The sequence below is a fragment of the Crocodylus siamensis genome, chromosome 3 (genome assembly GCF_052110815.1).
Source record: "Crocodylus siamensis isolate JL-2025a chromosome 3, ASM5211081v1, whole genome shotgun sequence".
Classification (NCBI taxonomy): domain Eukaryota; kingdom Metazoa; phylum Chordata; order Crocodylia; family Crocodylidae; genus Crocodylus; species Crocodylus siamensis.
Genome location: NC_143397.1, coordinates 83,198,348 through 83,224,961, shown reverse-complemented (window position 1 = coordinate 83,224,961; position 26,614 = coordinate 83,198,348). Strand labels below are relative to the sequence as shown.

Below are 26,614 nucleotides of genomic sequence, written 5' to 3'. Positions count from 1 at the left end.
TAAACACTAGCAACATTTCCAGTAAGCCAGCAAGCTTAAACCTTACTAAAAGAGATGTGTCACAAAAGATCTCCCCTACATTTTTTGTTCAGGAGCCAAGTTCAAGCCTTTCCAAAATAAGTTAGTGGGGATCTATTTTAAAGTGTTGGAGTGATGTCGTAGCCATGATGGTCCAAGAATTAGGCAAGAGGCAAGAATTTTTGTGGGTGATATCTTTTATTGGACCAACCAGTTAATCACATCTTAAGTTGTCACTCAGCCACACATTCAATTAACAGTGTGATAAAAGGAGGAATAAGCCACAAAGTCATTCCACAAAATATGTGGAATAATTTTGTGGCTCATTCCTACCATGCCACTAGTTGAATGTGTGGCCAGGGGCCCCTGCAGCTGAGAGACCCATCAGCTGATTAGGGCTCCCAACCAGGAGCCCATATGCACCCTGGAAGCTCATAGCTGACTTAGGCTTCCACGCACAGAAGCACATGCCCCCATAGCTGGTGCTGACACAGGCTTCCAGCCACAGAGAACCCCAGAGAATCCTCATGGCTGGCAGACCACAGCTGATGAAGTGAGCTCTGGCTAATGCAAGTTTATGCATCTCTCATTTAGTTAGTCTAAGATGCATCTCTAACCTGCCTGCTGCCTGAGTTCACACTAACAGAGCTAAGTATCTCTCTTAGTTATTTAAGCCCTCCAAAAAACCAACATATCCTGAGCTGCATTCAGCCATCCATACCCTAATGATCAGTATCCCTACAATTATCCATTGCTAGGAGGACATAAACTTTGATTTTGGTTGCAATGAAGCCTAGCAAAGTTAATTCCCCAACAGAGAAACATATAGTTCTCTCTCATCCATTTTATAAAAGACCTGTTTTTCACTAACTGTGCATGTAAGACATGCACACCACAATAAACTGACATCAAATGAGTCCTCTGAAGTAGTGAACAAATAAAGCAACAAAGCACATTTTGAAATCCAGTGGCTGAACTGTAATGAAGACATATCATTTACAAACCTGAAGTACCTTTGACTGACATATGTACAACATTCCCACAAAGATATAAATAGAATCAATATGTAAACCAGAAATTAATTTAGAAAGAAATGAAAACTTTAGAGAAACAATTAATTTTTAGGTAAATTATGCCACAATTTGGTTGCCTTAAAAAGATTTCCAGGACATCAAACTAGCTAAGTGCTATATATGCAACATGTGATACTAAATATGGTAGAGTTTATGCAATGACACTTTTTTTTAACAACTAATTTAGTTTTTGCAGGTGCATAATATCTTCTTGACAAACAGTTACCTCAGAATTTTTTTAGTGGAAAAGAAGTTGGGGGTGAAGGAAAGGGAAACAGGGAGATTCCTTTTGACACACATGGAGAAGACTAATCTTGAAAATTTAAATCACTAGAACTAATTCTCTTCTTTTCATTTTGAAACAAATATACGTAGTCCAGATATAAGTAAAAGATTCCAAAAGAGGTTCTGATACTGCAGTGGCCAGCCTCTCTCTTAAAAGACAATTGCATAACCCTACTAAAGCCAGTAGTTCCATTTTTAGGCACAAGTTTACCGCGTTCTTTTGAATATAAAGACAAAGTATATTAAAACAAATATTCTGACAATGGCATGCATCTCAAATTCAGGAGTTTAAAACAAACCAACAAACAACACAAAAGGTGAGCAGGCTGTGGGGGATCAGGGCTGCAGAGGATAATATTGATGGATACTTTCATTCTCTGTAGGACCAGATACCTAGCACAGAGACATCACGGAAGAGTCCCAGGACAGCTGAATGGAAAACGGTCACCTGCAGAGCTAGACAGCATACACCTGTTGTTACTTCCCCAACACAACTGAGAAACAGACACAAAGCCCTGGCAGCACTGGAGAATGATGCAGCACAGGAAGCCGCAGGGGAAGACATGTCCGCAACAAACACCAGGCAGGCTGAGCAACAACCGAGCAGCTGGAAGAAGAGATGCCAGGTCATTGTGGTGGGTGACTCCCTCCTGAGAGGCACAGAGGGACCTATCTGTCAACCAGATCTCACAGCACATGCGGTTTGCTGCCCGCCCAGGATCTGAGACATCACTGTGAGGATTCCTGACTTCATCCGGCCCTCCGAATACTATCCCATGGTCCTCTTCCATGTGGGCATGAATGATGCAGCCAGGAGTAGTCTACAGGGCTCTGGGGGCCAGACTTAGAAGTCAGCGGTACAGGCGGTCTTCTCATCCCGAGGTCGCCGTCAGCATCAGGACACCTGCATCAAGGAAGTCAACCTGCGGCTCTGGAGTTGGTGCCATCATGCGAGTTTTGGTTTCTACAACCATGATTTGCACTTCCATAAGAGAGGCATCCTGGGACAAGATGGTCTTCATCTCTCTTCTAAAAGTAAGAGTCTGTTCTCTTACAAGTTGGCTGATCTCTGAAGGGCTTTAAACTAGGTTCATCAGGGGATGTAGAAGTAGAGGAAGGAGACCCTATGATCAGTGAGCCATGTGCAATGCACTGGATCAGCCCAGGTAAGCACTAAGGGGCCCAGTAGACATCAGGACAGGCAGGTACCAAGGGCACTCCTCAGGGGGCTTAAATGTCTCTACACTAATGCTAGAAACATGTGGAACAAACAGGAAGAACTTGCACTCCTTCTTGCAAGCAACAACTCTGACCTGGTTGGACTAACTGAAACCTGGTGCAACCCTACTCACAATTGGGCAGGAGGCATTGAGGGTTAAAGGTTGTACACATGGGACAGAGTAGGGAGAAAAGTGTCGGGGTGGAGGAGAAAGGTTGCTCTCTATGTTAAGGAACGATATACTGTCTCTATAATCAAGATGGGATCAGAGGAGGGACAAACCGAGGTACTGTGGGTCAGGATACAAGGAGGTCAAGGGGAAAGGGACTTAGTAGTGGGGCTCTACTAGAGATCACCACACCAGGAGGACGACTTAGACATGGAATTCTCCAGGCAACTCTCAGAGGCCATACAATCGAGAGATATGGGTGTCATGGGTGACCTAAACTACCCTGACATCTGCTGGGAGGAGCAGTCGGCCAAATCTAACCACTCACATAGGTTCTTAACCTGTATGCAAGACCTCCATGTAACGCAGGAGGTATACGATCTCACTAGAGGAAAGGCCTTGCTGGACTTGGCATTAGCTACACGGGATGACCAGGTGGGGAATCTGCAGGTACAAGGTAACCTAGAGGATAGTGACCATCGACTGATTGAATTCACTATCCAGCAAAGGGTGGGTAAACTATCCAGGAGAGCTGAAGTGCTAGACTTCAGAAAGGCTCACTTCAGTGTGCTCAGAAGATTAGTTAGTGAGGTGTTAAAGCTCAAGAACATTGCCAAAAGGGGGGTCCAGAAAGGGTGGCCGCTCTTCAAGGAAGCGATCCTATGAGCACAGAAGAAGCCAATCCCATTGCGCATAAAGGGAGCAAAGGGGTCAACAAGCCCCTTGGCTGAACAGGGAAGTCCAGGAAAACCTAAAAGCAAAGAAAGAGGTATACAGGCTGTGGAAACAGGGAGTAGCTACCAAGGAGGAGTATACCTCCCTGGCTCACACTTTCAGGGAATCAGTTAGGAAGGCCAATGCAGGATTAGAACTTAGGCTGGTGATAAAAATTAAGTACAACAAAAAGTCCTTCTTCAGGTATATAGGAAGCAAAAGGAAGGTACAGGTAGCATGGGATCCCTACAGGACAAACTAGGGCAATTGGTGAGAGAGAAGGAGGACAAAACTGAGCTCTTTAATGTGTTCTTTGCATCTGTATTCCTAGACAGACGAAGACAAATCTCCCAATTGAATCAGAGATAGACACAGGAGGGCACCAGCTCACCAACTGTTAGCATAGACTTAGTAAAGGAGCACTTGGAGGGGCTGGATGTGTTCAAATCAGCGGGCCTGAATGAACTTCATCCAACGTTCCTGAAGGAATTGGCCAGTGTCATAGCAGAGTCACTGGCACAGATGCTCGAGCACTAATGGTGCTCCAGTCAGGACCCAGAGGACTGGAAAAGGGCCAACGTGGTCCCTATTTTCAAGAAGGGGAGGAGGGAGGAACCGGTAAACTACAGGCCAGTTAGTCTCACTTCTATTCTTGGGAAAATTCTGGAAAAAATCATTAAGGATCACAACTGTGGGAGCCCAGCAGGGGAAATAACGCTGAAAGGAAATCAGCATAGATTCATTACAGGTAGATCCTGCCTGACTAACCTTGTTTCTTTTTATGACAAGGGCACAAAATGCGTAGACATAGGAGTCAAGGTAGACGTAATCTACCTAGACTTTAAAAAGGCATTCAATACAGTATCTCATTCTGTTCTCGTAAATAAACTGACAGGCTGTGATGTAGATGATTACACAGTCAGGTGGGTAGCAAATTGGCTTGAGGTTGCACCCAGAGAGTGGTGGTGGGTAGGTTGATATCGACCTGGAAAGATGTGGGCAGTGAAGTCCCACAAGTCCCGGTCCTTGGATAGGTGCTATTCAGTGTCTTCATCAGTGACTTGGAACTTGGCACTGTCCAAGTTCACACATAATACACAGCAGAGGATAGGGAATGGATCCAGGTAGATCTGGACAGGTTGGAAAAATGGACAGAATGAAATAGGATAAAGTTCAACAAAGACAAGTGCTAAGTGTTGCACCTGGGCAAAAAGAACCACCAACACACTTACAGGCTGGGGGATGACCTTCTCAGCAGCAGAAAGGGATCTTGGAGTCACAGTTGACTCCAAGATGAACATGAGTTGTCAGTGTGACAAAGTGATCAGCAAAGCTAACCAGACCATCGTGTATTAGCAGATGCATGACAAACAAGTCCAGAGAGGTGATGCTTCCCCTCTTTGTGGCACTGGTCAGGCCACAGTTGGAGTCTTGTGTCCAGTTTTGGGTGCTGTACCTAAAGAGGGATGCAGAGAATCTTGAGAAGTTTCAGAGGAGGGCCACTCGTATGGTCAGAGGCCTGCAGGCAAGGCCTTATGAGGAGAGACTGAAGGACCTAGATCTCTTCAGCCTTTGCAAGAGAAGGCTGAGAATTCATCTTGTGGCTGCCTATAAATTCCTCAGGCGAGAGCAGCAGGGAATAGGAGATGCTCTTTTTACTGGGGCACCCCCTGGAGTAACTAGGAACAATGGCCATAAATTGACAGAGAGTGGATTTAGGTTGGACATTAGAAAGAACTTCTTCATGGTAAGGGTTACCAGAATCTGGAATGGGATTCCAAGGGAGGTGGTGCTCTCCCCTACCTTGGGGGTCTTCAAGAGGAGACTGGACAAGCACCTAGCTGGGGTCATCTGACCCCAGCACTCTTTCCTGCCCAGGGCCGGGGGTCAAACCAAGTGATCTACTGAGGTCCTTTCCAACCCCAACATCTATGAATCTACGAAAATCCCTCTTACATGCAGAAATGTATCTTTAGTTGACATTTTGTTGTTTCTCAAAGTGAAAATCAGAGAACTGTTTCATCTTAAATTTAAAAGTGTTTTATATTTAAATAGTACATCTGAATATGGTACATCTTTGAATGACTGTGATTCAACACAAATGTTAAAGAGGAAGCAAAGGCATAGTATCCCTTTTATGTACAATCACTATCGCTACATTTGTGCATACAGAGCTGTGATAAAATAACTGCATGCACAAACATTCTAAGTGCTTTCAACTATACACCTCTAAACATTATGTAATCTATTTCTAATACTTTCACAAAAATGAAATGTAATACAAAAATATTTTATTCCTGAGGAATCATAGTTTCATAGTTTGTAGGGTCGGAAGGGACCTGAGCAGATCATATTCAAACATAATAAGACATGCACATATGAAGATATTTCCCTATATTAATACGTTAAGGAAATAAATGTATTAATCATGTACAGTTAAAATACTGCTTAAATAAATTAAGCTAGTTTTACATGAAAAGGTTATAGTAAGTCAACAGCAGTTGCAAGGTTGATGACTACAGTTTTCTTGTGAATGCATATAATTGTTTTTCTTTTTTAGTAATGTATGATACTCCTTTATCTTGTAAAGTTCTCAAAATGTATTACATGATAAAACAAACAGATTGAACCTCAGTAAATTGTTACTTTATTTACCTTTTCTCAGATGTTGTTTTTACTTTATTCATATTGGAAAACCTAGCTCTTCAAATCACCATCTCAGAAAACCTGAAAAACACATTTCAATAAATTTAAACTTATTAGGAACATAGTTTTTTCATACAGTTCCACTATCATTTATAAGACTTAGTCTCACAGCCATGAAAGTTTTAGACAGAAGTTATTTTGTACAAAAGCACTTGTTACATTGTGAAGAGATAGGGGGAAAAAAGCAAAAATCATTATTGTTGATTCAAAACATTTGGTCTGGAAGCTGGAGCAAAAAATCATGAAATACTGCAGACAAGGGAAACATGCTGTCTGGCCCAATATAGTAGTATAATTGTGCCATATTCGGAGAATAATCTGAGAGTTTTGCAAAACAGAGAGAAAAAAATCAGCATTTTTATCATAATTTATGCAACTTGAATAGTTTGCATTAGTGTGTCCCAGAACAGAAAACTACCAACTGAAGTTTCTGCTGGCATCCAATGTGCAAGTTTTTAAGAATCTGCTGAGAATATTTTGAAATGCTACTGCATACCTACTACTTTGTTGCCACTTCACTTGTGTACACATGCATATTAAGATAACAGACTGGGAACCTAGATGTACAGTCAGAAAAACAAGAGTGTTTGGTGTTCTTATTTAAGTAGAATCTGAATACATTTCTTGGACAGAAATCGCATACTAATGACTTCATTTTCCTATCCTTTTAAGTACAGTGCTTTTAGTGTCTTATATAGTGTCTCTAAGCGATTAAGGTTAATGTTCACAGGGCCATGAACTGAAGCTCAGTGATTCAGTTCCAAATGGAATGGAAAGGCTCCACTTCCATAATACAAAGAAATGCCCTTAGGGAGGGCACCTATTAGTTATGGCATTGAAGACCAACTCCAGAAAAGGCATACTCAAGCTTTGGAAAAAGCACTTATCCTCTTGGACCTTGCAGGTGAGAAACTTTCTTCTGACCACTGGAGTGAAATTGGTAAGAACCCAATCAAAAAAACCTTTGCTGCTCAGATCATAAGGAGCTGTAACACAACTGGGCAAAGGTCAGCCAGTTTCATTTCGGACTTGCAGAAAGTCAAGAAGAGGAATGAAATAACTTGCCTGGAGAGGAAAAGAAACTACCATTAAAAAGACAGACAACAGGATGCTTCTCTAGATAGTAGAAAACTGTATCTGAGGCACCCCAAATCAGTAAAAAGGGTGTTCCAACCATTTCAGGCACTTCTGTGCAGATGCCCTCTCAGCAAGATCCAAAAATAGTCATTCAACACTTACCTGAGAGCATAGTCTCCTCTCTTAACAGCCAGGAAGTCACGTGGAGAAGAGAAAGCCTGGCTTCTCATAAGAAGTCTGAGCTTGTCTCCAGCAAATTTGTCCGAGTACTGATTGAGGGCAGAATTTCTTGACTTCCTTAAAAGAAAGAGAGAACGTTAACAGCTTCAAGAAAAGCAACTGGGTTCACTGCATAAAATAGCCCATCACCCGATTTATGAGGATACAATTATTGCAACTAGGCCACAGACCTAACTAGGGATAGGATATTAGATTTGGGAATACTTAGCTCAGATGGCCAATCTGGCACACCTCACTATTATGCTTGCAACACTGACCAGCTGTCAAACAGCTGATGAACAGTCTACTGGTGCCAGCAACATCTACGTATTAACTTGTACTGAAATGTTTTATGAGTGGAGGCAGTTATTGCTAAATAAGATCTTGTTACCTTCATTAGTTTATTTCACTCTAAAGCCAACACAGCACATCTGACGCAATTCTAGTATGGGAATATTTCAGGTCAAGGGGAATATAAGGGCTGACAGAAAAAGAGAAAGGAAAATGGGAAAGAAAGGGTAAGGCTGCTAATAATGACAGCACACAAAACTGGAGAACTAAACACAGCGTACATGCAAACTAACAAAAATTTCTTTTTGATGGTCTTCCAACCGATGCAGTGAAAAATAAATTTAAAAAAGGTTGAGAACTATATCATAATTTTAAAACCTGCACAATTTTAAAAACCTCTGATCCTACCCACACAACCACACCAAAGTTATTTGTTTCCTTACTTGGTTGCCAGATAGATGGTCCATTTGAAAGGACTTTTTTTTTTTTTTTTTTTTTAAAAAAAAAAAGGTTAAAAATTAGTTTCAGGGGTTATATTTGCCATCCCTTCTGCACCCCTCAGTTTGCTCTGAACAAATGCAGTGACTAAAACGTTTAAAATTAAATATATTTTTAGACTGGTACAATTTCAAGTTGTTATTTTTATGGTCCAGCAAATGTGAAATAAAATCTCTCCATGCCCTTAAAGTATACTGAACACAGTGAAAGAGTGCAAGGCCCTTTGCTGGGACCACCAAAAATTATAACGATAGGTTTAAATTCCCAAACAAAAATACTTTAAGATGGAGTAGTGGCTTTCTGTACATCTCAATATTTTTAAAAAGTCCTTAAGAGAACACTGTTATAAAGTAGCCAAAATCTATGAAACTCAGTTAAAATGACACATTAATGTTTATATAAAGAAAATGAAAACCGTGAATGAAAACACCCCTAAAATATACTATCCTTTATACTTGTCACACAACGTAAATAAAATATACGAGACAATCACAGCTACCCTTCATCCGAGTTCTTATACCCCACAATTGAAGCAGACATTTATGCCATAGCTAGCTTTCTAGCTCAGGCAGGAACATCCAGGGTACACAGGATTTTGAAATGTGGTCAGAGATATAAAAAAATGCAATTGTAACCTAACTGGAGAGATTAATTGAGTCATGATATCTATAATCATGCTCAGTCCTAACCACTGCAGTCAGAAACAGATTGAAATGGTTGCAAGATTACCAAAGCCTGCCATGAGGACAGTATATTTCATAAGAAACAAACTGGCCTTTGGTTTATATACACGGATGTATTACCAATACTTTTTTTCTCCCTCTCATCACTCTGAAGTTCAACACACTTCATAAATTTCTATAAATGTACCCTTATAGCATAGCTGTGAATTACTGTGCTCCATTTCTCCCACATATGAAGTGGGAATCAGAAGCTCTCCCATCAGCTTTTCCCAAGCATTCAACTTAAAAACCAAAACCAGAAAGGCTCCTTCCTTGCAACCCTACACCTTACAGCAGGGGTCAGCAACCTCCGGCACCTATGCCGAGCATGGCACACAAGGCCTTTTTGCTTGGCACACCTCTGCCAGCCTGGGATCTAAGCAGCTGTTGCTAGCCACAGAGCCCAGGCTGCTCCCAGCAGGTGGCTGGGAGGCTGCAAGCCCTGCTGCAAGCAAACCAGGCTCCATTGGCTGGCTGCAGCTGGGAGGCTGCAAACAGCTGCTCTGGGCTCCGCATGTTGGCACTCCGGCACCTTCCAGGGTAGACATTGTGGTTTTTTCAGCACTCCAGCCAAAAAACATTGCCTACCCCTGCCTTATAGTGTCCATTAGCCCTACCGTCTCTAGTTAAGAATCTTGGCTTCTGGGACCTAGGGTACCTATATACTTGCTCCGACACATTCTTAATTAGATTAATTGAGTCTGTTCCGTGTTCTAATTAGAGCAATCCAGCATCACGTGTACAAGTCCCCACAGGTTTAAACATGGTCACTGGGACACTTTAACTAAACGTTGTTGAATAAGCTTTAGTTAAAGAGTCCCGTAACCATGTTTAAACATGTGGGGGGCTTAAAACACATGACGCTGTGGAATTTTAATTACAACAGCTCTCCAGGAACTGCTTTAAATAAAACATCCCCCCCACACACGCGCACACATATAGGCAGCCCTAGTTCTCAACCAACTTAGGCATCCAAGTTTCTTATGCAGTCCCAAGGAGGAAGAACAGGATTCACAACAGCCAACACACCAAGAAGGGAGTACCTAATGCAGGCAACAGAAAATGCTGACGAAAGGAGCCTCTTTCTGAATTCAGCCTCTAATGTGAAGAGCAGTATTAAGCCCTTATATGAGGCTGAGATTCAGAGCTTGAAACCACCTCCTGGGCTTAGACACCCTAATTGTTCCTTTGGAGAAAAGCAACTGGCTTGGTCTTGAAACAGTCAGTAGAAGGGCTGGTGACACCCAGCTTATTATAACAGCCTGGAGCAGGAGGCAGCAATCTACATGCACTGTATCCAGTCCACAGAGCCAGGGGGAATTTCAGCAGCATTTTAGCAGTGGGTGCTTTGCCTGAGTGGTGGGGGGAAGCAGCGGTGGCAGCAATGCTGTCGGAGAGGAAAACACTCGCTGTGGCAGTGGCACAGGCTTGCACTTGGAGCTAAGGTCTGTTAAGGTCCCTCCTAATTCAAAACATTATGCATCTGGCTCTGAAGTTAAAATACCCACCCAGAAAACGAGAAAGTGCCCACCTCAACCTAAGGGGATTCAAATCAACATCTCCTACCTCTTGGGAGAATGCCCTGATCTACAGAATAGACTAGGCTGGGGGCACTCTCCACCTTCCAGCTGTGGCTGCCTAGTGTGGCACAGGTAAGAATGCAACATTTATGGAGAGAGAAAGGAAGAACAAGACAAAACGTACAGCCCAATGATGAGGGCATTCCCTAAGAGAGAGGAGGCTCATGTTCCAGTTATTCCAGGTACTACTGAATCTGGAACCTGCCCACCAAATACAAATTTATCAGCTGTGTTAGGAGATAGAAACTTGCCTTTTCCTTTTCTAATTCAAGCAAGGGCCTCAAATCATAGTGCTTCATTTACTAATACCCATGAAATTTCAGAGTGCTCTAGGAAGGTTTCAAATTCAGTAATATCTAGAATTCAGTCCAAGATGTAAGTCAAGAAACTACTTCCTGGATGCAGTCCAAGTCTTACTTCTAGTGATCTGAACCACATGCTAAATTTTTTTTAATCTGTTACAAAACTTGCAGATCTCTCAGTTATGGTTACAGTTAGTAACTTCATATTCTGCCCAACATTACAGTAATTGATTGAGCCTATATTTACAGTAAATTATAATTAGTATTATGTTGTAATTAGCAGCTAACAACTACACTTGCTCAGGCCCAGTGTAGTTTCTCAATCTTTGAAAGAAATTTTCTAATTAATCAAAAAAATTAAATTACTGACATTAATTTATATTTTACAGAAGTTCTTTAGTAATGTAATAAACTCAACTGCACACACATAATATACAATTGGGGAACAAGCAATTTTACTCTTGAACACTGTTATATATACTAAAATATTTAGTATGCATTTCAAGCCCAACCTTTAAATGTATATCACATAATTGAAACATCAGCATTCATTCAGCTACATTTAATGCAAGAGAAAAGAGAGGATCAACATGTTGTTCCACTCCATATTATGAATACCTTCAAGAAGCAATGAAAATATTCCATCCATGACAACCTGTTTAAAGTTACAGAGTCTCTGCCAAGTACTATAACTACCTCTTCTGGATAAGTACAAGCAAACAGAAACTTAACTTTAATAAATCAAGATGACAGTTTCTTTACTGCAATGGGCATTTATTTCTAGTTTCTAGCAAGCAAAGCCATTTTCATATCCACAAAATTAAAAAACTATAATTTGGTTTTGGGACTTGGAAGAAGTGTTAGCTATAGATAAGGAGACAGGACAACACCCTCTCTCTTCCTACAAATATTTACTACAGAAAAATTCACAAGTCATTCAGTTTACACAATACTGCACTATAATCCAAGTTGTTCTTTGTTAAGGTCTGTGGAGTACTGAGGCAACTATCAAAAGTATACTGAGGATCAGTGGTTATAACTTCAAATATACAATGAGGTAAAAGCTTTACAGAAAAAGCTACAGAATGCCTCATTAGTTTCCATTTAATAAAAGAACAAATACATACAAACAAGAAAAAAAGATGGGAAGTCCATTTTTCTCTGTATTTCCGGTTTGTAAAACAGCTACTGGGAAATTGCAACACAACCCACAGCTTTCTCAGCCACGCCAAGAGCTACTATTAGGCTGCTTGAAGCGTAAGTTCAGTTTTCTGTTCCTACTTACAGTATCACAGCGATACTACAAAAGACAGATGTGCCTTGGCCAGGTAGTAAGCTTGCTTTATTTATTTATTTATTTATTTTAATAGAAGGCAAAAATTAAAGATACGAAAGAAGAAATAAGTAGGGAAGGAAAATGACACTGATGAAACTACAGCAGAAACCTGACACTCCATTTGCACCAAACCCAATGCCTGTTCCCTTTCTCCAGTTCTGCCTGTTCTGAACTTTTCAGCCAGAAGCAGCTTATTAGCACAGTAGTAGCTTCCAGGTTCCTAGTCTGTGGCAGTACGGTGGAATCCTCCTCCTTTGGCTTTCTCCTGTTGCAGACATTTGTTCCTTAAAGCTGAGAAGCCTACAAGCTTCAGCAGTCTGGACAACTTAGACCAGGGGTTTTCAACCTTTTTGGATCAGTGTATCCCTGGCAGCCAGATGCAGAGCAGTGTACCTCCGGCGGACAGAGAGCGGGCAGGGGGGATGGCATATGGCCAAATGCAGGGTGGCGGCAGCCATCGCATGTGAGCTTACCCCGCGCCCCACATCCGGCTGGTGCCTGTGCGGCAGCGCAGGATGGTGCACGGCAGCACTCTGTCCCTTCCTGCCCACACGTACCCCCTAGGGCCTTCTCAAGTACCCCTGGTCCTGACAAACCCTGACTTAGACTACAGGCCCTTTCACAATACCAAGTATCATTTGCTACAGTTCAGCCTAGGTTTTAAGTAATGTTGATGAGTCTGAAAACAACAGAAAATAGGCATTTTAAAAAAAATGAATAACTTATTTTTAAGCTTATTGCTAAAAGGAAGAAACACCCACTGCTACATCATACTGGTAGCTAATGCTATATATCTGGAGGGCAAGAAGGTGGGGTAAGGAAATTATTTTTAGGACTTTGGGTTACAGAGAATGTTTTTCACAGTGAAGTAGCATTTCTGTAGCCTGTGCTGTATATAATTTAGCATACTTCGACCATAGTTTCTACTCTTCCTGATGATAATGAGAGAAGTTAATGCTAACTGAGAACATACAGTTAGAGTCAAAGTTGTTGACCGTTACTGCTGATTACATGAGCAGATATGGAGAGTTACACAAAGGATTCCCACTGTGGATGAACCTTGCAGTAAAAGACTGCAACCTCCTCTAGATCCAACCTGTGCACCACTGAGGCACAGAATTGAGCACAAAAACTCCTTATTCTATTTTTGCTTCGAACAGTTTGTTGTGAGACTAAGACATGAAATGTAAAAATATTAGAAAAGAACCAAAGCAAAAACCAGGAAAAAGATTAAGCTGATCTGCATTAAGCAAGACCATGCTCAACTATGGGTGGGAAAGAAACAAAAAAGAAAAGAAAAAAAAGGCAAATGCTGTCTCAAACAGAACACCCAAGAAAAAATAGGAAAAGACATTTCAAGGACAACTTTCAAAGAAATTCAATCACAGGAACATAGGGTTGAAAGGGACTTAAGTGGTCATTTAATTCATCCTCCTTCACCAAGGCTGAAAACTTTCCATAGATGTCTAACCAGCTCTTAAAAACTCCAACAGCCTCCCTAATGGCCTGGTTCCAGGGCTTCACTACCATATATGCACTATGGAAGCTTGTCCTAATATTTAAATTAAACAGATTTCTTCCCAGCATCCACTGGGTCTAGGAAAACAAATGATCACCCCACTCCTTCTAACAGCTGTTTATATTTTGGAACATTTATGCTCTTCACTGAATTGCATCCCATTGATTTTTGAATTCTCCCATTTATCAAGATTATTTTGAATTCTGATGCTGTCCTCCAAAGCATTTACAACCCCATCCAGCACAGCAATATCAGAAATTTTGGGAACACTCTAGTTTGTCATTCAAGTAAATAATAAAATATCAATTACAACTGGTCACTAAGACAGACACCTGTAACACTTCACTTCAAACACCCTCCCAGTTTAGTGGCAAGGATTTCTCAGGGTGATGCTTTGTATTTCACTAACTCTGTAGTTGGGATAGCATTAAACGCGTTTTTGCCTGCAAGGCATTCTTTCTCAGGTCTGATCAGCTCCAGACCCAAGGAAGAATGTCTTGAAAGCTTGTCACCATCACCGAGAAATCCTTGCTTCTTGCATAATTTCTGGACCATCACTGGTACAACATCACTCTTATACCACCACTCCAGAATCAGGCATTATATTGCTGAACACTGCAATATTCAAGTCCTTTTACAGACTAGTCCTTGGTGTGAGGTTGGATAAGGGAACCTGAAGCTCATTGATTAACCACTTATCTGCTAGCAGTGACTTCCATCTTCCTCCATAAGAAAGATGAGCTGAAAGGTATTAGAAATTGATATAAAGGCATATCTCATTCTATCTCTCAGAAACCAATTATCATGAATGAAACAGATAACTATCAAATGTCACACCCAATGTTCATAGTAGCTAAAAACTGCAGAAGCAGCATTCTACTTCCAGTTAGGTCATAACAGATTGAAGATGCTGCCAGAGAAACAACATTTATTTTTAAAGTGGACTCATAAGAAAACAAGAGTGTGAGAAGGCAATTTGTAGACCCCTTTCTAAAAACCACAAGGATTTTTTATTTAGAAATACAATACATCTGTAGTTCTAGCATGTTAGGAACCAAACAATCTCCTACCACTCCAAACTGCCTCAATTCTAAGTAACCAATTCTAGCAAGATTTTTGCCCAGGAGTGTTACCTCTGTTGTAAATAGCAGGAAGTACACAAATCGCTTCACATTTTACAGGTGTTCAGATAACACAGGATTGGAGAATCTCTTAAATATGGAATCTGGAAGAAGGATGAATTAGCTGTGACTTTCATAACCTACCCTGAAAACTAAATCCATAAAGAAGGTGTCTCTTCCTGCAAACATCCATATAAATTAAGAGCTGATTAAACAGGGAATGTGTTTAATTTTAAATAAAAGAGTACTTAAAATTTTTACACTTTCTTTGGCAAAAAGAATTAAGAAAATTCAAAATGAGTACAGGCAGTCCTCGACTTACAATGTTTCGAGTTACAACGTTTCGCACTTAACGTTTATAAATTGACACCCTGTTTCAACTTTATGACGTCAGTTTCGACTTACAACGCTTGATCCGATGCAACACCATGCCAGCAAGTAAGTTCACTGTGTCGCTCATCTCCCTGGAGAACATCTGTCCATACTTCCTTGGACACTTCCTTTAAGAAAGCAGACAGGACTCCAGAAAAACATGCAGACAAGACTCCTGAGAAGACTCCAGCCAAGAGCCCTCCAAAAAGTCCAGCAGTCACATCAAAGAAGTCCTTCTAAATCAATATGATTGCTATTTATGATATAAATGCATTAATGTAGCTATATTACTCACCTATAATTGATCAAGTACAAAATTCTGGGGTATTTTTGGTGAAAACAGGGTATCAGGCCTTGGTTCAGGAACCAATCCCCCATTTATAACATTGTTTCTTATGAGAAAATTGGTTCCAAGTTACAAAGTTTCGACTTAAGATTTGGTTTTCAGGAACCAATTGTGTCATAAGTCCGAGGACTGCCTGTAGTGACTTACTTCGTAATCCACAGTGTTGATTATAAAAAAAAAAAAAAAGATAAATTAAGACATCTGACATCAAACAGGAAAAACGTGTTTTACTGCATCTGGTATACATGTCTAAGTCAAATTATTTGAGTATACTATAAAACATCTAAAGAAACAGAGAACAGTAGAATGATTCATCACAAGGAGACAAAAGAAAATGGCAAGGCGGAGTTTATTTTATGGGATATAAGAAACCTAACCAGGTATAAAATACATAATACAGAAGAAAAATGTACACACACATTTATATATCTATATACCTCTATACACACATACACACACACACACACACACACATATACACACACATACGTACATATAAAAGAGAGCGAGAGAGAGAAAGAATGGTATAAACAGCTAATTATGTAGAGTGAAACAAGTTCTAATTGTCAGACAGACTTAAGAGAACAACAGTATAGTTATTGTTGACAAAATAAGTATGATACAGAGGTTTTTTAAAAAGTTTTTCTGGGCAATCAGCACAGGTGCAGGGCATTCGTATACTGGAAAAAAAATCATTCCCAGAGCATGTAGAACACTGAGATTACACAATTCAGCAGTAATGGAAAGTCTCAGGGCTGTCAAAGAAGCTAGAAGAGGGTCTCAGTTTTCCTACTGGGAACACAGATTGCACCACTCAGCAGAGGTACAAAAATAATCAGCTGCATGGGAAAACACAAAATAATGCAACCTCCCAACCTAGTTCCCTAAACACACCGTGCCAACATATGCTGGAAAGCTGTTTTAGTGAAACTACAGCATCAACAGTTATCAAATCAAAGTATGCACTGTGAAGTAGTTGACACCACATTCAAGCGGTCAGCACAAAAATTTAGAAGCACATTTTCAGAGATTTCCCCAAAAAATGAGAGGAAAAAAATACCAATAAACAAACACCCATGTAAATGCCAGTATGTCATGGATCACCCAATTTTACAATTACTACATGCCTACATTTAAAATAGTCAGGTCTCCATTATGACGTCAGATTCTTCACTTAATGCATTTAAAGTCTCAAAAAAGGCAGGAAAAGCATGATAGAGATGTTGCAGCTTTCCAGCTGAGGGTCTGCTTATGTCCCTTGGCACAAGTTAGAAGAGCCCCCCGTGTGTTCTAAAACTACATCAAATTACTGCTTACAGCTACTTGAAAAAGAGCAAGGTAAAGAGTCTGGTCCTCAAAATACTGATTCTTCAAAACAATATTAAGTAGTCACTGAGTCATACAAGGCAGCAGTGTTCTAATATGTACATGAAATTGAGAGCAACTGAAATACAGTAATTCTAGCTCTCAAAAGGAATATAGCTCAAAAGAAAGACAGTAGCTAAGTCCAGAAAACTCATGCCCCAGCCATTTGGACATAACATACAACTTCCCAGGTAAGCAATGGCCTATTTCACAAGGAAAAGAGGATAAAGGGAATGCAGGATATTTTTGGCAATGCTGACCCACACAAATATTGTATACTAAGCAAATGGGTTATAAGAAATAATTGCATTTTTGTCTGTTAAAAGAAGGTTTTCCTTTGCTTCAAACCAGCAAGAAGAGCTGCCTAAAACTTAATAGAGACAGGTAAGTATTCTGTATTTTGGCATTTATTTTTATTAAGAAAAATTAGATTCTACTGAAAATGTCAATTTTTAATAAGAAAACATGCCAAAATAATTTAACTTGCTCTTTTCCTTCCAGTTGCAAAGGTGTTTAAAACAGACTTATTCTGCTATAGTCAGTGTTCTCATGCATGCCCCTTAACTAAACTAATTATGCACAACAGTCCTTATGCCACAAGTATTACCTAATTAATGGATTTGCCAGAAAAAAGGTGAACCATGAAAGCAAATATCCATATTCAAAAACAAATATATATGCAACAAAATCAACACTGAAGCTACTTGCAAAGGAAACTGCATTCTGTGTAAGGATTTGCCTGTGAAGGTCATTTACATACACAACGTCCTGTAAACGATATCACTGATTTCTTCAGGAATGACATCTACCATTATATTGCAGTTGCATTTGAAGGCGAACTCCCATCAGGATATAGGCCTTATTGAATCTCATGCTAAAATGCACACCTAGAAAGTTATGATCATTACTCCAAAACTTGCAGATAGAAGAACTCATCTAAATTGGATTATTTAAACACATCTGCAAGCTCAGTGTTTGTAATGTTTCCATAAAAAGCAAAACACAGTCAACAAAATAATTTCCTTGCTATTAAGAATCCTGAATAACACTTCCAAGAGGTTCTGCAGTTACTTGGGCACTCTGAAAGCATTATATCTGGGCCATTGCAGGGTGGGGGCTCATCCTCTGGCCTGTGGGCTAGGTCCAGCTCACTGAACCTATCTGCCCCATGGAGCTCCCTGCAGGTCTGGAAATTTGGTAGTGGGGGAGTAGATGCAATCAGTGCTACCACCACTCACATCCCCCTTTGCCAAGTTTCCAGGCCCAGATGCCATGACCCTGTATGTTGAGCTGAGGCTGCTAGTGGGCACATGGGACTGGGGCCTAATCCAGGGTACAGGGCTGGGATCCTGCACTGGACTGGCACCATGGATCAGATCTGGCCTACAAGCTGATCTTCCACCATTCATCTGACCTGCAGGGCTAAATGTTTCGTCTCTGCTGGTCTATTGTGATTCCCTGCCAGTAACATTGATAGGATTTTGAAGATGAGCAGGGCACCTGCCCCCCGCCCCCATCCCCACCCCACACTCATTCAGCCTGAAGAGCATTCCAAAAAAGGTACCAAAACATTAAAATCCACAGATTTGCATAAGTTTTACATAAAGCCAATTGGCAGCAGATGAGCCCAAACAACATTTATCGTCACCCTGACTGAGAGCACCCATGATAGCCTCTCTACACAGCATGGTGCGGTCACCAGAGGACAATTTGGGAAGGTCAAGGATACAAGCGTGGGGCAAGGCTATGTTTTTAAGCCTGGCTTCTGAGGGGAGAGTTTGGCTGAAGGACTCTGGCAGCTCACCCTAGGCCTGGGTATCCTGCTCAGCCATGTGTTGTGGGCCAGATAAACAGTCCTGGGCTGTAAACAAGCCAGCATCCAGGAGCCAGCACTTGGCAGCAGGGGACTGCTGTGTTTGGGTGGGGCGGGGCGGGGCGGGGCAGGGACCTGACACTGCTGCTACTGGACATGGACATGGACACACACGCTGAGGCACATAGGCAGGCAAACACGGGGAGGGGGGAGAAAAGGACACACCCTGAAACACATGGGCGGGTGGACACACACACGGGGACATGCAGACAGACGCACACATACAGAGACACACATGGGGACACACGGTGACATGCAGACACACAGGCAGACAGACACACACACAGGGACACACACATGGAGACACGGGGGACATGCACACACAGATGGGGCCACACGGAAACATGCAGACAGCCAGACACAGAGCGGGGAGCGGCCCCCGGGCGGAGATCGCGGCCGCGCGGACTCACCCGGGCGCCGGGGGTGCAATGGCTGCAGCCGCCGGCCGCCCCGCCCCGCCCCGGCGAGCGCCCCCCCCCCGCACCTACCCGCACGGCGCCTGCACCGCCCGCGGCACCCTCCCGGCTGCTGGCACGCCCGGCCCGGCCGCATCCCGGCGACGTCAGCGCGCACCGCAGCCGCCCGCCGCCCCCTGCTGCGGCCCGGGCCCCTCCAGCCTCCTGGCCCGCGGGGTGGCAAGTGTTCGCGGGACGGACCACACCGGCTTCGCTGCCCCTGGAAGCGGGAAGCCTCCCCCGGGCTGTTCCGCCCCGAGGCTTCTGCCCCGCTTCCCACCCCTGCCACAGCGCCTTCCCGAGGCGTTTTGGCTCCAGCAGTAGCTGCCTGGAGAGTGGGTTTCTTTGGCCCTCTAAAAAGAACCAGCCCCCGAAGAGCTTCCCTTTCATGTCTCATCCCTCAGCTCCCCTGGCTTTTGGGAACAGGAGTCTTAATCCCCACCCCCCCAGCACTTTATTTCCACATCCATTAAGCCACCTCTGGAGCCACCAGATGCCCCATCAAGTTTTTAAGCGATGGATGCAAAAGGAACCTGGTCCTTCCTCAAATCCAATCCTAGCAGGAGCTTGATAAGGGAGTTCTTAAAGGACCAGGCTGGGTTAAAGTTAAACAGAAAGGGGCCCTGGGGCTCAAGGTATTAGATTCCCTTTACCATCTGCAATCTTTATTGTAGTGAGAAAACTCATTTCTTCCTAACTAACATCCTTGGGGCCAATTAGAGAAATGCATCCTAGATCCCTAACGCTGCTTTTCACAATAAATCCATGCTGGAGTGGGGTGCCTGAGCACCACACATTAGAGCCAGCCTCACTTCCAGAACAAGAACATGGGTGAGAAGTCCTGGGCACATCTACACGTTCATTAATGCACCATAATTACAGCTTAGTACTTGTAATAACAGATGCCAAATGCACGGTAATCGGTCCTACTGTGCATTAGGGCAGATGAACACTTCATGTGATTATTAAAACATACAGGACTAAAGCTACTGCGTATTAGCACAGTTTGTCAGCTGTGCTGATGTGCAGTAGAATTACTCTAATGCGCATTAAGCATCTCATATAGATGCACCTCCTGAGTCCCAGTATTTTGTTTGGAAAATAACTGTATAACCCATTGACAGAGTACACATAACTTTCTCCCTACCATTGCTGCTTCAAATAGGAAAAAACCCAACTGAATCCAATTCCCAGTTACTCCTTTGGCTCAAGGTGTAAAGGCTGTGTGGTTTGTAGTCTGAACACTGGGAGGTCTAGTTTTACCAATGACCCACACTAGGGATTCTTGTGACTGTACGCAAACTGAATGTGGTCAGAAAATGCATCTAATAAAAGTACTTAGCAAACAGAATAAAAGAAGCTGAAAGGGGATATCAGAGGATTTCTCAAGAATTCACACTTGAACTTTGTAGAGCTGTGGTCCATAGCATAAATGGTCCCTCTTTCCTACTTGGGTCTTGGCTCTACTGTAATGCCCTGTGTCAGATCGCTGGCTTTTTTTGTTTTTATGGTGGTGGGGAATGTGGCAGCAATGTTTGGTCAAATAGGTGTGGACTGTTAAAATATACCACTAACCTTCTTTTTTAGTACATTTTAAAACTACTTCACAAATTTATGTTCCTATTATACCAGGTTAAATCTATTATTCTCCATTTGCACTGGTGTATCTGAGACAGATGTGTAGGTTTCGTTGCAGTGGGCTAAATATAAACAAAATATTAAGTAGAAAGAGGATTAAAATTTAAACTGTGCTTCAGTGGCATTCAACCAATACAAAAAAAACCCCCACAAAAAAACAAAACGAACAACACATATCCTTCTTTTCTCAGTCTCCCTTGAAACACCAACATAGTAACATGTCTGGATACAGTTAAAGTCTGGCCGGTTCCCCAACCTACATACAATTCTTTATTACATGCTCACCCCACCCAACTTTCAGTGTCCAGTGAGCGCTAGCCTTGCCCCTTAAGTGAAGGTCAAAACAATAAATTACTTTACAATAATTACAATAAAAAACTGATCCCATACATATACCCAGGGTCTTCTATGTAAAAGTTGAATATCAAAGTAGTGCAGAGGAGAGTGCATATATTTCTGGTTCTGCTGTATTTCTTTTCTGGTTGAATATAGAAACTGCACACCTTTAATGAGCATTAAATTCCTTCCTTATTTAAAGAACATGGAAGTAAGAGTGCATTGATACCACTAGATCAGTGATTATCCTGTTTCCTGTTCCATAAAATAGCTATCAAAAAGAAAACATTTTTTAAATCAACAATATAAAACATTTCAAGTTTCCTATTTATAAAGCTTCTGTTCATAACATGTACATCAAAATATATTAAATATATCCCAAAATTTGTTTAAAAGAAAATAGCCAATTAAATTCACAAAGTCAGAGGAAAGTTTCAGAAGGGTGTGTGCATACAAGAGAAAGTACAATAAATAAGTAAACACAATAACCCTTTCTGCCCGTGCAGAAAAGTAAAGAAATGGACAACATCTGTTGAAACAAAAAAAAAATTTATTTTGATCTGATTTGTATTTACAAGCAATAAGTACTGATCTTGAACATTTACAAATTTATGAGTATGCCATTTAACTTAGCAAACTGAAAGAAAACAAATGGAAACAGATGACTGAACAAGAATAATATAAATAACTAATAATAAAAAAAACCCAACAATAATAAAAAGACTTGAATCAGCTATTACCAAGATCAGCTACTGACACCATGATGTCATTGACTAGCACAGAAGAGAAAACCGGAGCTCTGAACATCCGTTTTAACAGATATCAGCATTTCAAAAGGATAGTTACCAGCTTTCTCTCAGTTCTAAAACTGTGCTGCCCCTACAGCCCATCCTTCTCCAATTTACTTCAGTAAATCTACTGTGAGTTGGGGGAGCTGCAACATTTGGCTCTTGATTTGTAAAATCTGAATACTTTTGTAGGCAGTCACTCAGCTTTAGAAAATTGCCTCAGAAAAATACAAGAGTACGTGCAGCATACATGTCAAAATTTATGATGTACAAGATCAGATTACACAACTCTTACTCAGATAAAACCTACCTACTCCAGTGGAACTATCTAATATAAAAAGTCGTGAGTATTTACAGGCATGATAACAATTTCTGAACATGTGCTCTTATTTCAGCATTTCTAGAGAATTGTTTTGTTATAAATGTTTGACAAAAGGGAGATCTACAAATTTACAATCAAAATAACAGATCAACTACCGAGTAACCTCTAAGTTCCTTACATGCACTTGGAAGAGGTGTGCATATGAGTCACCTTGTATTAACCCAGTGTATTTTGAGACAGGAACAAGTGTTGTAGATAAAGTAACAAGAATGTATGTGTAGGGCCTCATCCCTCAACTCTAACTAGCAGGTGTAGTCCTTCTTAATGGATGATTACAAATTATTCATTAAAGTAAAAGTTCAAGAATTGAACCTGATACAAACTAAAACAATCATATCAAAAGTTTTGGGAGAAAGATCAAAGAGTGAGAATAATCTGAGTAAAAAGAAGGGCTAGTCTCACATGGTAAAAAAAAACAAAAACAAAAACAAAACAGCCAAGAAAAAAAAAATAACCAACAATTTTGCTCCACTGATTTCAGTGAAGCTATGCATACTGAGAGCAGTTGAGGACCTAATCAATACATTTTCCATGATCTTTTATGCAAATAAAATTAAGGTGTTCCTTGTTTTGCCATGTGGGGATTCACATGCACATCCATTAACATGAATAAAAGTGTATATAACTAGGTATGACAAAAAGTGTAAATCTTGGGCAATGTTAGATGTTTAATGATCCAGTAATGTCTCTTGTTAGACTTATGTTGCACTGCCACATATTAAATAACTATTGGCCACAGTCAGTTCGTTTTATACATGGAGATTATTAACAAAACAAAATGAAAATGAGTCTTGTGATGGGGCGGCTTTTCTATTCAGGATGGATCCTCAATTTTAATCCTTGAAGAGTTATTTTGCAGTTCCACCACGAAAATACAGATTCTGCTGAATTAATAACAACGACTGCATTCTACTATTTGGATTAAATTACTCGTACTACAGGGAGACTGCAGTGTGTATGAATCTGGGCAGAATGGATCTCTTAAAGTGCTATCTCACTCCCTCTGTGAAATCCCAAGCAGTCCCCAGTAACCAAATATACAGATACACATCTAAGAGGACCTATAGTACCTAATTTAGTGTCTAATTGATACTGCAACTTGCTAAACACAACTATTATTGTGGGGCTGACTTAAACTGGATCAGGCTGCACAGCCCCTTGCAAGAGGTACTCCATCCTGACCCCAAAGGATCAGACCCTTACAGACTGAAGGGTCTCCCGCTCATTCTTCAGATTTCCTTACAATCACTTCTTATAGGCTCACAGTTTCTGTTTAAACACCAGCATATTTTAGTAATGAATATTGCCTCATCTACTCTATAGCTCTTTATCCTGAATGGACCTAGTCAGCACTAGACTATGATCACTGCTGTCAGCTCCTCTTAAATCTCAAAAATCACCCTCTCATTCAAAAGCCAACTGTTTTCTCTTTCTCTATGAACATATTCTCCTCATTCTCTCACTCAATGTGCAATTTGTTTCTAGTCACTTGAACACTTGGTACGTTTCCAACATACCTTCTCTTCCCTTTTTACTTCCATAAAGATCTTTTGTTTGCTCTGATATATGTTGCTGTTTCAATACACACAAAAGCATTTCAGCTCAGCTTGACAGTTGCAGTCCATGATTCAGCTATTCCATGTTCTTCTTCCAGTAATATAAACTGAATGACCAATTAAGTGACCAAACCAATCTGTCAGAGAGCCAACCTTCTTACGTAAATATGTTTCATTTTTTTGCACATCCTGGTGTGCAGTTTATAGAATTATAATACCATGTACAGCATACATATTGTTAAATGATTTTGATCCCATTTTGAAGCCTTTTAATTATGGTTTACAATGGTACATCATGCATGGAAGGCAGTTGAACAACTCAAAAACCTATTACAATATATTATATTTACTCAAATCCAAGGTGAGGTCCTCCCGCCCCATTCATCATGGGGAATTAAAAAAAAACAAAAAAAAAAACACCCTTGTCTTGGATTTGAGTACAAGCAGAGAAGTAGAAGTCTGCTGTGGCACTGACACCAGCCCCAACATAGCCCCAGGCTTGGGGTCAGAGTCAGAGCCACAGCTGCTGTCCTCCCCCCCGCACTCCCACCGAACCCCACTAACAATCCTGTGCAGCCTCTGCTCCCTCCACCCATATACTTCCCCCACAACTCTGGCACTGCTCCAGTCTGGGGCACTCACGTCCACCTGACTCCCCCACTGCCTTCCCCTTTGCAGCACTGAGGGAGGATAAATTTAAGATGGAACCCCCTCACCCCACCAGGGATTAGATTCTATATATGCATGGAAAATTGCAACAAATGTATAATATTTCCGTGTACTGAATCTAATTATTAGGGTGGGTCATCTTAAATCTAAAGTAGCCTTGGATTCATGTAAATATGGTAGACCAGTTGAACCAACACTTTCTAAGCCAAGTATTTAAAATTAAGCACCTAAATAGTAAACCTCATTTTGTAGGTGCTCAAAACTTCCACTAAGGGTCCCCAGCATTATTTTTTATACTTCCTATAGCTTGGTTACAAAACAGTGTATTTTGCTTTTTTTTTTTTTTTTTGTTAAGGGAAAAATTCAGACAAGTGTTTAAGAAACAAATCTGGGCTGAGATACTGTTTAAAGTTTTTCTGTTTTATGTTGATATTCTAGTTCCCCTTTATGTTGTTTTCATAATCGTTGTTAGGGGCTGAAAGGGACCTGACAGATAATCAGATCCAGCCTACCTGCACATGGGCAGGAAAGACTGTCGGGATCAAACGATCCCAACAAGATGGGCATCAAGACGTTTTCTGAAGATTGCCAGGGTGGATGACTATACCACTTAGGGGGATCCTGTTCCAAACCTCGGCACGGAGTTTTTCCTTACGTCTAGCATGAAGTGATCTTCAATCAGCTTGTGCCCATTATTTCTTGTCCTCACCTGGGGGGCCTTGGTGAATAGATGCTCCCCCAAACCCTGATGTATGCCCCTGATATACTTATACTCTCTTGTCACTCTCCTGTCTTATAGGTTAGTCTTTTCTCTTACTGTAAGCTATCCTGAGCCTTCGCTGGGAAGGGAGGCATATACCTCAAATAAATAAGTACTGCTGAATAGCACTGCAAGCAATTTCAGTCATTTCAAAGGACCAAACACTGTTCCTCCATACACATATTCGAGCAGTACCTGCCACTGATCCAAAACTCACAGAAGTCACCAATATTCCTTCCCTTAACTCCAGTGGGTTTTGCATCAGCTCCTTAATTTAGGAAAAGTCACAATTAAATTAAATGAAGCTTTTTCCCTATATAGGTACATTTTGAGACCAACAGGAACAAAAACAGATTTGGTCCAACTGAAGGCAATTTTCTCCAGTTAGCATACATCATTTTGAAATGTGCAAATTTATTTTTTTCCCCAGTTACTTGACAGGAATATCTAAAACAATGCTAAATCAAAATAATGCTGAGTTGTTTAAAGAATGTTCCCCAAAAAGGGAAAAGAACGACCTTCAACTGCAGCGTTTCAAAAAAGATCCTTACTAATAACAGTCTGCTGCAGGTGACCTCCTTTCCCATGATGGCTTTGGTACATTATTCGCAGCTTTCTCCCCCCATTCTCCATGTAACCATTTTCAAAATATGCAAAAGCACAGAAAAACAGCTTAAGCAAAAAAAACCCCTGTGCTTAATTGTACGTACAGTCTTGGTTCTTGCTATCACAGCATACTTATAGCCAAAAATCACTCCTGAGATCTGTGTATTTGTTTATCGTGCATATTTTAAGAACAACTTCCAAATAAAGAAGAAAATGTAACATGATATAAATAGTCACCAGAAACCATTTTTTCCACTGGACCCAACTGATAGTTTTTGGGTGCAGTACTCCCAAATACCAACGTTCTTGCAGTTATCACAATTACGCAGAACAATTTTAGTTACACATTGGAATGCATGTATTGTTAGATCTATTTATAAAATCACTTCAAAAAAATTCAAGTTAGTTCAGTATGAGGCTCTGCAGTGTAAAACGGAGATTACTAAAACATCATACATTGTCACAAAATACCTCTGTTCCTTCAAAAACTGATTTGAGCAAAAAATAGCCAATAGTTTAGTGAAACCCCCCTGAAATGCTTGAGTATAGCTAATGCAGAGTCCAGCTCCCTCTCCCTACACAAGATGTTCAGTTTAAGAAGTGTATTATCCAAGATTTG

The 26,614-nt window shown here is 41.0% G+C and overlaps 1 protein-coding gene across 8 annotated transcripts in view; it reads right to left on the bottom strand.

Moving 5' to 3' along the window:
* Positions 1 to 26,614, bottom strand: part of AGTPBP1 (ATP/GTP binding carboxypeptidase 1) — a 122,664-nt gene that overhangs the window by 92,158 nt on the left and 3,892 nt on the right. For 6 of the 8 annotated variants that reach the window (XM_090038627.1, XM_090038626.1, XM_090038632.1 and 3 more), the window contains exons 2-3: positions 7,424 to 7,558; positions 6,134 to 6,205 (exon numbers count right to left, since the gene is read on the bottom strand). In XM_090038627.1, coding sequence (XP_089894753.1) covers positions 6,134 to 6,165 — 32 coding nt within the window. In that variant the 5' untranslated portion in view covers positions 6,166 to 6,205; positions 7,424 to 7,558. Of the gene's footprint in view, positions 1 to 6,133; positions 6,206 to 7,423; positions 7,559 to 19,293; positions 19,310 to 26,614 lie in introns of those variants that run through there. The other 2 variants (XM_090038631.1, XM_090038628.1) reach the window with 2 other exon arrangements.